The following is a 15047-nucleotide window of genomic DNA, read 5'->3' on the forward strand; positions in this document are numbered from 1 at the left end:
ATCAGGACCATGACGGTACTCAGGCCAGACTCTGAGGAGTCCACAGGCTGAGAAAGGAAAGAAGGTCAGCCAGAACTGAACACCAATGGTAGAAAGTGGGCGTGGTCTGTTTGTGTGAGTTTATTTATTTACAACATGATGATGTCAACAACAGCTTATCCAGTCCTGTCCCAAGTCCTCATCATGTCCTTAACCACAGTGAAGGATCGATTCTCAAAGCAATGATCAATACAAATATCAGTGCCTGCCCGTTTCTCCATGTGCACACACACCCCTACATACCTGATCTGGCTGCTTTTACCACCTTTACTTGTATACTCCTTCAATAAGTACTCCTTCAATAAGTACTCCCCTTCAATAAGTACTCCTTCAATAAGTACTCCTTCAATAAGTACTCCTTCAATAAGAACTCCATCAATAAGTACTCCATCAATAAGTACTCCTTCAATAAGTACTCCTTCAATAAGTACTCCTTCAATAAGAACTCCTTCAATAAGAACTCCTTCAATAAGAACTCCTTCAATAAGTACTCCTTCAATAAGTACTCCTTCAATAAGTACTCCTTCAATAAGTACTCCTTCAATAAGTACTCCTTCAATAAGTACTCCTTCAATAAGTACTCCTTCAATAAGTACTCCTTCAATAAGTACTCCTTCAATAAGTACTCCTTCAATAAGTACTCCATCAATAAGTACTCCATCAATAAGTACTCCATCAATAAGTACTCCATCAATAAGTACTCCATCAATAAGTACTCCTTCAATAAGTACTCCTTCAATAAGTACTCCTTCAATAAGTACTCCTTCAATAAGTACTCCTTCAATAAGTACTCCATCAATAAGTACTCCATCAATAAGTACTCCTTCAATAAGAACCCCTTCAATAAGAACCCCTTCAATAAGTACTCCTTCAATAAGTACTCCTTCAATAAGTACTCCTTCAATAAGTACTCCTTCAATAAGTACTCCTTCAATAAGTACTCCTTCAATAAGTACTCCTTCAATAAGTACTCCTTCAATAAGTACTCCATCAATAAGTACTCCTTCAATAAGTACTCCTTCAATAAGTACTCCTTCAATAAGTACTCCTTCAATAAGTACTCCTTCAATAAGTACTCCTTCAAGTACTCCTTCAAGTACTCCTTCAATAAGTACTCCTTCAATAAGTACTCCTTCAATAAGTACTCCATCAATAAGTACTCCATCAATAAGTACTCCTTCAATAAGTACTCCTTCAATAAGTACTCCTTCAATAAGTACTCCATCAATAAGTACTCCTTCAATAAGTACTCCTTCAATAAGTACTCCTTCAATAAGTACTCCTTCAATAAGTACTCCTTCAATAAGTACTCCTTCAATAAGTACTCCTTCAATAAGTACTCCTTCAATAAGTACTCCTTCAATAAGTACTCCTTCAATAAGTACTCCTTCAATAAGTACTCCTTCAATAAGTACTCCTTCAATAAGTACTCCATCAATAAGTACTCCATCAATAAGTACTCCTTCAATAAGTACTCCATCAATAAGTACTCCATCAATAAGTACTCCATCAATAAGTACTCCTTCAATAAGTACTCCTTCAATAAGTACTCCTTCAATAAGTACTCCTTCAATAAGTACTCCTTCAATAAGTACTCCTTCAATAAGTACTCCATCAATAAGTACTCCTTCAATAAGTACTCCTTCAATAAGTACTCCATCAATAAGTACTCCTTCAATAAGTACTCCTTCAATAAGTACTCCTTCAAGTACTCCTTCAAGTACTCCTTCAATAAGTACTCCTTCAATAAGTACTCCTTCAATAAGTACTCCATCAATAAGTACTCCTTCAATAAGTACTCCTTCAATAAGTACTCCATCAATAAGTACTCCATCAATAAGTACTCCTTCAATAAGTACTCCTTCAATAAGTACTCCTTCAATAAGTACTCCTTCAATAAGTACTCCTTCAATAAGTACTCCTTCAATAAGTACTCCTTCAATAAGTACTCCATCAATAAGTACTCCATCAATAAGTACTCCTTCAATAAGTACTCCTTCAATAAGTACTCCTTCAATAAGTACTCCTTCAATAAGTACTCCTTCAATAAGTACTCCTTCAATAAGTACTCCATCAATAAGTACTCCATCAATAAGTACTCCTTCAATAAGTACTCCTTCAATAAGTACTCCATCAATAAGTACTCCTTCAATAAGTACTCCTTCAATAAGTACTCCTTCAATAAGTACTCCTTCAATAAGTACTCCTTCAATAAGTACTCCTTCAATAAGTACTCCTTCAATAAGTACTCCTTCAATAAGTACTCCTTCAATAAGTACTCCTTCAATAAGTACTCCTTCAATAAGAACTCCTTCAATAAGTACTCCTTCAATAAGTACTCCTTCAATTCTACTTTAAATTGTGCAACTTGGACGGCTTCATTTCTTCCTCCAGGCCATTCCACAGAGCCACTCCATCCGCTGCTTCTCAGAGTGATATGAACACATGGTTGTTTAAAACCATGTCCTCCCAGCTCGTCCCTCCCTCTCTGTGCTTAAAGGAGTGTAACACTTCTTTAATCAATACATTTTAGAGACAAACACCTGCTAGATAGTCTCCAGTCAGGCTGTAGTCAGGCTGTAGACAACACCACAGCACTGAGACGGCACTGATTAAAATATTACATGATGTTCTTCTAACTACAGATTCAGGTCAAACATCTGTGCTGATGATGCTCCATCTCACTGCAGCTGTTGATACAGACGACCACAACATCCTTCTGATAGGCTCATGACCTGGGTGGGACCTTCAGGTACAGTCTATCGTTGGTTCTGGTCTTATCTAGAAGACAGAGTTGTGTTGTTTCTATTGGTGATCACAAATCAAAGCTGATCACCATGAGGAGTGGGGTCCCCCAAGGCTCAGTTCTTGGACCACTGCTCTTCAACCTCTGCATGCTCCCCCTGGGTCAGGTCATACACAATAACAACATTACCTATCATAGCTATGCAGATGACACCCAGATCTACCTAGCTCCATCACCTAGTGACTGTGGTCCTCCAGACTCACTCTGTCAGTGTTTGGAGCAAGTTCAGGACTGGATGCAGTCAAACTTCCTCCAGTTAAACAAAGACTAGACTGAAGTTACGGTCTTTGGGAGTCAGAAGGACAGGATGGAGGTTCCTGCTCAGCTCGGCTCCAGAGGAATAAAGACAAAGACCCAGGTTAGAAATCTTGGTGTCATAATTGAGTCAGACCTGAGCTTCACTGGTAACATTAAGGCTAGAACTAGATCAGCGTTTTATCATCTGCACCAAACAGCACGACTCAGAGGTCTCATGTCCAGACAAGACCTAGACAAACTCATTCATGTGTTCATCTCCAGCAGGCTGGACTACTGCAATGGTCTCCTAACTGGTCTTCCCACAAAAGCTGTGAAGCTACTGCAGCTTATTCAGAGTGCTGCTGCTAGAGTCTTAACAAGAACCAGGATAACTGATCACATCACTCCTGTTCTTGGATGGTTACCAGTAAACTACAGAATCCATTTCAAAGAACTTCTACTAGTTTATAAATCACTCAATGACATGGGGCCAGCATACATGTCAGATCTCCTTCAGGTATCTACGCCCAGCAGGGCTCTGAGATCCTTAGGAAGCAGTCAGCTGGTAGAACCGGGTCAGAACCACACAGGGTGAAGCTGCTTTTAGCTACTGTAACGTAAGGAAGTATGGGTTTCTGTGCCAAAGGTCGTATTTGCACGGCTGGGTCAAAGCTGGGTCACGCAGCACCTTCACCCACAGATTAAGACCTAAGCCGCCAGCAAGTTTGAAAGAATTCACAACATCCAACACCTGCTCTCCAGAAGAAGGACTTCACACAGTCTAGTCATAATAAAACAGTCTGCATGCACGCATTCATAATTCCATCATCCTCAATCTTAGCACATCCAACACAAGGTCTATTTGAACAAGCTTAAAATATCACCTGTTAAAGATTGTCCAACAAGGTTGCCAAAGTGGATCGTTTTTCCTATGATTGTCATTTTAAATCATTAGTTTAAATTAAATAATTAAAACTCTTAAAATTTAAACTTGCCTTTTCATTGAACTGAAACACAGACAAACGGATATGATCGTCAGTTTATCGATGAAAACAACCTTTGAGTCTTCTTATTTCTATAACATTTGGTTATTAATTTGTTAAAATTAATATTCCAGATTATTATGTAGAATGGTTCATCTTTCATAAAAGAGCCAACAACCATTACGCTACACTACTATGCTGCTCACAGATGGAACCAGCTTCCTCATGACCTCAGATCTGTCCAAACTCTTGAAACTTTTAAATCAAAAATGAAAACCTTCAAGTTTTCATCAGCCACTGAATAAATATTCTCATGCTGCACCTTCTGCGCTGTAGCTGCTCACCCTTTAACTTTCTTTCTTGTAAATTTTTAAATTGTATTTTCTGCCACGTTGATTTTAATGTTCTTGCTAATGGAAAGCACACTGAAATGCCTCTGTGTGTGAATGTGTTATAGTTATACATAAAGCTGCCTTGCCTTGGTCTCTAGGGAAAATGAATGCCTTGCAGGCATAACTCAGGGCACAAATAAACCCACAACCGGCCAGCTCAGCAGGGCCAAGTCTGTCAACATCACAGGAGGGCCTCAGACAGCAGGATGATATCTGGACATTACTCCTCTAACCCCAGCTTTCCACTGGCCATGAACGCCGTCGTGTAACATGAAAGTGGAGTTTACCTGCGAGCTTGTTGCCGACACGGAGCAATGCTGACATGAAACGGGAGTGAAGGTGTTCCACACAGCTGATCCCGTGACGTGACGAAAGCACAGGACAATTGCAACACCAGGTGTGGTTTCAGACTTTCACGCACAATAATGAAGAAGAAAACCAGCTGCATGCATGAAAAAATGTCTGTGGGTTATTGTCCGTTCTCTTTACATCGGTCGAAGAAGTTCACAAGAAATGATGTACTGCATGCGACCTTTATTTTGAAAGTTTCCGGATGTTCTACTTTGCTTTTGTGTGTGACTTCCTGTTTGACTCGGAATTTGACGTGTTTAGGTAAATGTAGAGCGTCAAAAATAGACTTCAAAAGTAATGATAGCGTGCCCTCGCTTGGGGGGGGGACCAAAACATCAGCTGCCGGTGAACAGGAAGTCCTCCACTAGGAGACTATTTTCCATCAGAAGCTACTGCAGGAGACAGGTGTAGGAGACCATTTTCATGTTCAGCCTGAGTGAAACACTCAGAGTGACCCGTTAGACTCAGACATCATAATTAACGCGTTAGCATTCCAGAGTCCCGCCGAAGGGACAAAGCCCCATTGCTTTCATTAAACCTGGAAATTTAAGGGGTTAGGACTGGTTTTCAGTGCTCCACACCTTTAAATAAACCTTAAATGTTTCCAACTTTAAACGTAACCTTTGCAGCTTTGAATTTAACCAGATCCATGTTATGAGTTGAGATATGGTCCACAATACCCAACAACGTGTACGACCTTCGTTGTTCATGTGCAGATTTTCTGTAGAGTACTCTCACCCCTTCTTTCCACCGGAGCCGTCAGCAGCACGTTACTGCAGCGGCACGTCTTGCTCGCGTAAGCTGCTGCTTGGCCCTTCCCACGAGACGCGGAGCAGCAGGGGAGCAGCTGTCACCGACCGAGCACGAAGTCACACGAGTGACTTCGTCAGTAAACACAACAACAAGCAGGAGAAAACTACAACATGGTTTGTGTTTTATGTTCTGTCCGTTTTATAATCGCCAATACGGACCTGAAAAACAAAGGAGACCGCTAGCTAGGTGATAACTTCTCACGGGGACGCACAGTTAGTAACTGTTTTTAAGTAAAGCAACCGGAAGGCGGTACGTTCTTTGTTCTGAAAATCTCGGGAGCTTCTCTCCATTTCCGCGTCCGATTTCCTGTCTTTCCTTCCCCAAAAATGTCGAACTTGACCCGTTTCAGAGGCGTCGCGCGTAGAAAATAGAACCGGCGCGTAAGGCCGCGACATGCTGCTCCTGAGACGCGGCCGACTCGCGCTGCTGACGGCTGCGGTGGAAAAGGTTCTGTTGACCACAGCGGTTCCTATCAGCAGCTATGACGCGCTGCTGCAGTAACGTGCTGCTGACGGCTCCGGTGGGAAGAAGGGGTTAGATGCGTGTCGCCAGACTTCAACACAATAACTAAATATGGCAGTAAAGGTGTGCAGTAAGGGATGAGTAGTAGAGGTTCACATCCAGATCAGTGTTGTTTCAGCTAACAACAACCATGACTTACTCATTTAGTTGACGCCCGTTTCCATAACGACGAGACGCTGGCGAGCTAAAACAATGCTGCAAATGTACATTTCTGCCCGTCTTGGTTGCTTTTGCTTGCTGCCACCTTGCCTAAGAGCGTGAGAAAAAGCTGCTATAAACCAAGTCTGCTGAACCAACGTGAACTAGTGGCCATAATAAGGATGGCCTAAGTTCAGCATTTGTTTATATGTTTGTTCTGGTTGGGGTTAATATTAGTTTGAGTTCGGATTATACCTGCAAACTGGGAAGGTGTGGAAAAAACTGTTATTTTCTGGTGATTTTGTTTGATTTGATGAACTTTGAGCTCTAAACGACAGAGAAGTTGAAGCGACACCACTTACTCACTGTGAGCGCCGCTCCGCCTCGTCTCCTCGACTGGGATTGTGACTGACGCACTAGAATAAAGATCAAAGACAAACCCCTCCTTTCTCTGATTCTCATACAACGTGACTGACCTTTCAGACTGGGGAAACCTGCACGGTTGATCTGAAACCGTTTGGAAAGTCTTATAACAAATACTTGTACGACTGATTAGATGAGAACTGTGGAGGTAAAGAAACGGGCGTGTAACCAGTAAACTTATTCTACAGCATAAAACATCCATTCTGCTGTGGTCCAACCATAACTTCCACATCTGACACGCTCCCCGTGAGGACTGGGATTGTGTGTGTGTGTGTGTGTGTGTGTAAAGAGAGAGAGAGACAAACAAGAGCAGGTAGGTCCTACCTTAGCAGCGTTATTGGCGTGATGTTTCCTCAGAGAAACGCGGCTACGTCTGATTCTCCTGAAGGACTGTCGGAGAGACTTCTTGATGCTCTTCACTCTGGACAGAGGACCTTCGAGTGCCAGCTGGTCACTCGGGTTTAGGGTGCACCTGCAGTGTTACACACAAACACAGTCAAATGTTTCATAAACCCATCTAGTCTGTGACCTGACGCAGCCCAAACAAGACAAAACTGCACATTTCAGAGGACTGCACAGCCTTATGCCAGGAGTAGATTCAACCCTACACACAACACCCCATAATAACAACATGACAAGTCTTTGTTTTTTTATACATACATTTATAAAGATTTGTTAAATAAATAAATGACATGCCACCTCACAAGTGCATGTGCTTTCTCAAGCTCAGGCGCTTCCCGTTGTCTTCACCAGCATCACAGAACCCCATGGAGCCCGAGGTCGCCAGCTCAGCGCCACCACAGCAGAATATCTACTCCCAACCCTGCATGTAATCAACGTCCAGACTTCATAAGACACCCAGGCAGAGCTGGATCCTCACCCTCCCCTGTGATGGAGTAGAAGTATTCCTGCCAGTTGAGGTACAAAGGTTGACTTGAACCCCCGAGCCAGGGCCAGGCACCGCCACATGCACCCACCCATGCCACCAGCAGCATACAAGCCAACGCCCAACCCCCCAGGTCCTGCTCAGACCCCCATCTGGGGACAAGCGCTCCCAGAGTCCAAGCCCCAGATCTGTGGCCATCGTCAAAGACCTCCCACAGGTTTGGTGTGAGAGTACCGAGAATGCTGGTGAAATAGTAACATCATCTGCATAAAGACTGATTTTATGTTCTATGTTCTTACACTTCATGCCTTCGATACCTGTAGCCCGCCTGCTGCTGCTGCTAGTGGTTCAATAAAGATCGCAAACAGTGCGAGTGTGTGGCGGGGAGGGGGATCTCTGTCTGGTCCCCTCTGAAGACAGGAGCTGATGGGGGGCTGATGATCATTTATCCTGACACAGAAAACTGCCTGCTGTTTAGCTGTGACGCCGGCCCCTAGAGCCCGACTCAGCCTTGCCAGGTACCTCAACGGAGCAGGGACTTAAGATAGGGGAGAAAGTAGAAGGAAAATATGAAACCATGCCCTTGGGAACAGTGGTCAGGCCGAGCTGCATCGGTCCGAGTTGCTCCGAGCAGCGTTCCTGGAAAACCAGCTATAATGAACCTGCAGGCTCCTGAGCCGCTAAAAAAACTGCTAAATGTGCACACGCTGCATGCTAAACACACACATGTGCAGCTTGCATTTTCAGTCAAAATAATCTTGATCATCATTTTTGCCATAACCGAGCAGCCCCACATGCAGCTACATGTGTGCTCTGTGGGAGCAGGTCTAAGCCTCCAGCAACACCGTGTTTCCTCCTGCTGGAGCCGAGAGGACAGAGTGCATCAACTGAATTGTAACAGCGGTTATAAAACTTTCACCACTCGTTAACATTGTTCAACGCGTTTACCTCTGAGTCTGATTGCTTGCCCTTTCATGGAGGTTGCACTCCCAGGCATTGTTGACCCTGATGGCCCTCCGTTTGTAAGGTCAAACCCAAAACTACTGTTAGCTAAATGTCGCACCGATTTATGTATGCACCGCTGCCCAGCCAGGGGAAACACACACAGTCGCTTTAACAATGTTCTAACATGGTATAGCTATAAATATTTTATGGAGTAGGGCTGGACGATATGGAAAAAAATCTTGTTGATCGATATTAATAATTATTGAAAATGATAGAAAATACATTTTAAGTGCCGCCCTGACCATCTTAGGCCATCACGTTATGATAAAACAAGTTGGCGGTATCACCAGACTTGGTTGTATGAATTCTCCGTACATTTTTTAAACCATTGTTTGTTTATTGTCATACTTGTAAGAATGAAAATGCAGCCAGGTTGGTGAAGTGCTGGAACCTTCTCAGGACAGTTTCTTCCACCTCTCCTTGCTGCAACATCTCGTTTAAGTCACGTTGCTGTGTGTTTAGGTTTGAGAGGGGAGGCCTTGGGTCTGTGCCTTTGACTGGTTGGGTGTAAGGAATGACTAATATGAAGCTACTCTAGACGAGGATGGAGAAAGGAAACTTTTTATTGATCCATTTTCTTCCTATTGAACCACACAGCCCTGTTGTGGAGATTAACCCTTTGATGCATAATGGCCACTGCAGTGGACATGTACTCAAAATTGTCATTTATTTATTTTTGCTATTAAGCACAGCTGTTGAAGACTTTATTGCATGTGAGCCCCTCCATTTGGACTTCAGTAAGTCAAGCCACCATATTTCATGTTCAGAATGCACGCTGTCCACTGAGATGGACATGTAATAAAGTATTTGTAAATTAACAAAATGGTACAAAAATATTTGTTGAAATTTGTTTCATTCACACCTAAAGATGAATGAAAAAAATTGTTTAAAAAATCATGGTTGAAGATTTCATAATTCATGCATCAGAGGGTTAAAAAACAAAGACATTAATAAAGCGCCTCGCTCACATTGGTCTGAATACCTCTGACAATAACGTGTTTTGGACTGAAAGCAACTATTGGACCATCTGGTTGTCCGTCTCACCGAACCACCGCACTTCCCTGGGTCCTCCACTCATCACACACTCACGTACTCGGCAACAGAACACCACTGGTAGAAAGGTTCTCCGCTCAATTATAGAGCAGAAGAAACCTTCATGGACAGGATTTCTAGGTGCAGCCAAGGTGTGGAGGGCATCCGTTTTGGTGGCCTGAGGATCAGGTCTCTGCTTTTTGCAGATGATGTGGTCCTGTTGGCTTCATCAGAACGTGATCTTCAGCTTTCCCTGGAGCTGTTCGCAGCCAAGTGTGAAGCAGTTGGGATGAGAATACGCTCCTCTAAATCTGAGACCATGGTCTTGATTCGGAAAAGGGTAGAATGCCTTCTCCGGGTCAGGGATGAGGTCCTGCCCCAAGTGGAGGAGTTCAAATATCCCGGGGTCTTGTTCACGAGTGAGGGAAAGATAAAGCGTGAGATGGATAGGCGGATTGGTGCTGCATCTGCAGTGATGCGGGCGTTGTACCGGTCTGTCGTGGTGAAGAGCGAGCCGAGTCAGAAGGCGAAGCTCTCGATTTACCGGTCGATCTACGTTCCTACCCTCACCTATGGTCATGAGCTTTGGGTAGTGACCGAAAGAACGAGATCGTGGATACAAGCGGCAGAAATGAGTTTTCTCCGCAGGATGTCTGGGCTCTCCCTTCCCTTCGAGATAGGGTGAGAAGCTCGGTCATCCGGGAGGGGCTCAGAGTAGACCTGCTGCTCCTCCACATCGAGAGAAGCCAGTTGAGGTGGCTCAGGCATCTGGTCAGGATGCCTCCTCCTCCCTGGTGAGGTTTTCCCGGCACATCCAGCTAGAAGACCTAAAGGAAGACCCAGGACACACTGGAGGGACTGTGTCTCACAGCTGACCAGGGAACGCTTTAGGATTCCCATGGAGGAGCTGGCTCTAGCAGATGGGGAGAGGGAAGTCTTAGGCCTCCCCACTTAGGCTACTGCCCCCAGAGCCCGACCCCGAAAAAGTGGCCAAGAATGGATGGATAGATGAGAGAAACAGCTCGCTGCTACCACTTCAACTTTAGGATAAACTAACAAAGCCTGAAAAAGAAAAATGCTGTTGGAAGTGACAGACAACAAAAGCTGCCTGGTAACCCGGGTGTTTGGTTCCAACAGATGTGTCTCAGTGAAGATACACGAGGTGAGTGTTCTGTGACTGTGTTTGCATTTAAAACCTAGCTTGTTCTCTAGATCTCTTACAACAGCTTTCAAGTACAAGTCACACCCTCTGACTGGAGACTTACTCCACCCGCACTTCCTGACTGAAAAATGTCCCTAAGTCTGAGGCAATGAAGGACCGCAACTGTAGCTTCTGACAGAAAACAGACGTTGAAACTCTAGGATCAGAAAAGCCTGACAGATCTACGTCACCCTGTCACCAACACTCATGGACTCACCCGTCTGGACTCATGACGGGGAGGGTTGTTGTTGGTTTAGTCCAGGAAGCAGCAGAGAATGCCTCAGCTAGTAGAAGTTAACTGCTAGCGTTAGCAACTCCACCACACAGCAGAACTCTTCCAGGCTTGTGTTATTGGTGGAGATAATTAGAAATATTATTTCCTGATACAGTGGGATACGAAGGTTATGGCAGCCTTGCTAATCTTCATGGTTTAGCTGTATAAACGGTTGGTTGTTAGGATAAAGGAATTCCAGTTTAATATATCATATAGGAGACACACACAGTGATATGTGAGAAGTTAAGGTTGGGTTATGCTTGACGCGTCCGTGAGGTCCGCGCGGCGAAACTGCGTCCTTTTAACAACCACGCCCCTCCACCGCGCCTCCGCACGGTCCAAACTTTCCGAAACGCGCACCTAGGAAATTTTCTAACCACGCGGAAGGTCGGATGCGGAAAAACATGGTGGACTGGCAAGAACTAGTATGGCAGAGGTTGGTAAATACAGACATTTGTATGATTCAGCTCTCAGAGATCACCGTGATCAACATGTTGTTAATAATTCTTGGAGAGAAATAGCTCGCACTGTCGGAAAAGACGAGAACGCTGTTAAAAACGCTGGAATGCCATGTTGTAAACAGTAATTTCTACTTCTACTATGGTGTAGTGTTGTGTGCATGCCGTAGAGCTCCATGCTGCCCCCTACAGTTTGGGAGAATATTGGCTCACCGCAGAGACGAGCCGCATGAACCATAAACGCTGCGAGTTGTGAAGCGCGTTCCATCCGCGAGCCGCATCACCGCGCGGAAAGTGAACGCGTCAAGCATGAACCAAGCTTAAAAAAGCCCACAGATTTACAGAAAGTGTGCAAAAACGGTTTAAGCAAAATTAGGCAGGTGCATACATGTGGGCACTTTTGTCATTTAGATTCCTAAACCTTTAGAAATAATTATTGGGATTTAAAGTTGGATTGGTAAGCTCAGTGACCCTTGACCTCCATACACAGGCGAATCTAACTATTTTAAAGGCATCTTCCACATGAAACTTATGAAGTTCTTATACTGAGACTCACATTTAGATTTTCATTAAAAAAAGGAAGATGTGCTATTACTGTTCCAAATAGGAGCACGAAGCTCCAAATTCTGAATACAAATATGTTAATGCTAAATACTGAAGGTGCAGTTCTGCAGTATAGTGGAACAAGAACTTCTGTCTGCTATTTGTCTCTCCTTTTAACCTCTACGTGTCCCTAAATAAGAGACAGATGGGACATTGGTACACCTTCATTTATGAGGCCATGCTTGGCGGCCTTATAAATGAAGTCTGTTGAGAGTTTTAATGTTTTAAATCGGTTAGGTTGTTCCTGACAGCAGCTACATTTAACTCATTCACTGCCAATTTGCATTTGCATGTTTTTACTGTGTGGGCGTCGGACGAGCCCCCGCACCGTGAGAACAAACATCTCAGCTCTAAAGCCGATCTTCATCTGCGTACGTCACACGTCACGTGATCAGGAAGCAGAAAATCCATGTGTTAGGAGATCGTTTTGGGCCGCTGCTGTAAAAAAAGTGAGGCGTCGACATCATTCTAGCGCGCAACGTTCTGCGACTCTTAAAAAAAAAACCCAGTAAAAACGGCGGGTAACGCTGGCAGAGAAGGGCTTTACCCATCAGGAAAAAGGCTGGCAGTGAATGGGTTAATGTGGCCTGAGAGCCGACCACAACTAACCAATAACGTTAGACTACCGCTTACATGCTTCAAATGTAAAGCCTGGTTTATTCTTCTCCGTCAGCTCCACAAGGGACAGACACGAACGGATTGACGGAAGCGTTTTGCTTTCATGCTTCTCCGTCTCCTGGAGAGTGTTGCAAAGCAATTCCCCGGCAGGACACCAGAGGGCGTAGGGCTGTTCTGTGGTATCCTGTCATGTATCGGTCCAGGATCGTTTGTTTATATTGTGTTTTTTGTTTATAAGAGACTTTTAACACGGACACATTTGTCTCTCATCCTCCTCCACCGCTTCATGCGCTCCCCACCTCTAAACCCACGTTTCCTGTCGTTTCCGTCCACAAATAAAACGCTTGCTGCGCATCTTTTCACTCCTCCAGTCACGGGAGGATGAAACGTTCATATTTTTACAGTTTTTTCGCGAGGTATTCTTCAAGCTTCTCCGTGTCTGCCGCTAGTTATCCTCGGCTCTCTTTGCAATGGAGGCGCTGTAAACAACAGCGGCGTCCTGACCAATCACAAGCTTGCGTAATCCGTCTCGTTCGACGGACGTTTAAAAAAGCGGGCTCGACTCCGTACGTACTTGCGTGCCCTACGCAAGGACGGATAATGGCGTTGCGTGTCTCCGCACTGACGCAGACGGAGAAGCATAACTCAGGCTTAAGGAAGTACCTCGGCTGATGCAGAGTTGGTGAACTTTTCACGGACAAGCAAGTCTCTAAAATATAAATATATGAGAACCCAACATGACATGAGAATAATACTCGTAAAACAGACTCTTTTAGCTGTTTGTCGGCTACAGAAGCACGTTTATAAACAGAAACGTGAAGTCGCCATCTTAATAAAACAATTCTAGAGATTATTTGTGTGACATGCTTGTCAGCTACTAGATGGAGCCATCGGATAAGATAAATACTCTGGAAAGAGGCTTTAAGTTTCACTTTCCCTTCTGACAGAATGGCTGCTGCTGCTGCACGTAGGTGTAGGACAGGATCGTCCTTAGGGGAAAGCAGCTGGACTTCTCTGGTTGTGGTGGAGACTCGAGCCTCTCATCCTAGAGGCTTCTTCAGTTCCCAGACTTGGTTGTGGTCAGAAACAAACATGCTGGTTGTGCTCCAAGTCTTTTTCTCTTTGTCAACAACATGGTTTTTAATGCAGGTAATGTTATTGTTTATAGGTTAAAATTCATGCTGAAGTTCAGATTCTTTCATCAAGTAGGACCTGTGCTAAGCTGGCTCACCTAAAACTTTAATGTTTTTGGATCCTGCCTCTTGAAAGAATCGGAATCGATCGAAACCGGAGTCGACAACAGGAATTAGAATCAGAGTTGTTCAAATTCAAACGATGCCCAACCCTAGTTGTGAGTAGAACTTTGAAGGAAATTTTGAATTGAATTGTTTTTGAACAAGGCTGTCACATAACTGATGTTAGAACCAACATTCGTGTCTCACCTGACAAAGACGTTGTTGTTCTGTTGGTAATCAAACAGGCCAAAGCCGTGGCTGGTCCCAAAGGCCACCAGCTTCCACTCCGAGTGCAGACTGAGAGCTGTGACCACAGCAGGGGGCTGGCACTGGACCAAGGTGAAGGGCTGGAAGCCTGCAGGGAACTCCACTGGATCCTCCCGGACATTCAGCCGAGTGTGGCCCTAGAGGACAAGAGGCCAGGCGAACCGTGATGTAGGAGACTTCATAAGCAACAGCAAGTGACGAGTCGTGTTCATTTTCTTAAATCTGATTCCCAGACGGTTCACTTTACGGTTTCAGCGTTCAGTCAGAGGAGGTCTTTACCTTCCAGCGAAATCCTTCTTGGCCCTGCAGCAGGTCTACGACCTTAGTCTCCACCGTGTGCTCTGCTGCCTCGTCGTTCGGCTCCAGCATCAGGATCTACAGAGATCACCCAGCACCAGGTGGACAAAGAGACCGCCGTGAGACCCTGCCGGTATTACCATCACTACACAGCTGCTCCTTCAAATGGGTGGAGGAACAACGGCTCATCAAAGCGGCCCCTTAAGGCTAGACAAATGAACAATGGCCAGACTGAGCTAGGGGTGAGCAATAAGACTAAATAAATGGAAGTAGGAATGGACGATATAAACTGATGTGGTAGAAATTATACAGCTAGCTGCTGGTAGACTTTAACGAGGCTAACCTTAACCCTATGAACAGAATCGGTGACAAAGGGCAGTCTTGGCGGAGTCCAACTCTCACTGGGAACGAGCTCTGCTTACTGCCGGCAACGCGGACCAAGCTCTGACTCTGGTCATACAGGGTCC

The 15047-nt window shown here is 44.6% G+C and overlaps 1 protein-coding gene across 4 annotated transcripts in view; it reads right to left on the reverse strand.

The window, feature by feature from the left end:
• llgl2 (LLGL scribble cell polarity complex component 2) overlaps positions 1-15047 on the reverse strand; it is a 69193-nt gene that overhangs the window by 11733 nt on the left and 42413 nt on the right. For all 4 annotated transcript variants that reach the window (XM_054736375.2, XM_054736372.2, XM_054736373.2 and 1 more), the window contains exons 15-17: positions 14563-14658; positions 14224-14420; positions 7029-7176 (exon numbers count right to left, since the gene is read on the reverse strand). In XM_054736375.2, coding sequence (XP_054592350.1) covers positions 7029-7176; positions 14224-14420; positions 14563-14658 — 441 coding nt within the window. The remainder of the gene's footprint in view (positions 1-7028; positions 7177-14223; positions 14421-14562; positions 14659-15047) is intronic.

The sequence above is a fragment of the Nothobranchius furzeri genome, chromosome 16 (genome assembly GCF_043380555.1).
Source record: "Nothobranchius furzeri strain GRZ-AD chromosome 16, NfurGRZ-RIMD1, whole genome shotgun sequence".
In the NCBI taxonomy this organism is placed as follows: Eukaryota; Metazoa; Chordata; class Actinopteri; order Cyprinodontiformes; family Nothobranchiidae; genus Nothobranchius; species Nothobranchius furzeri.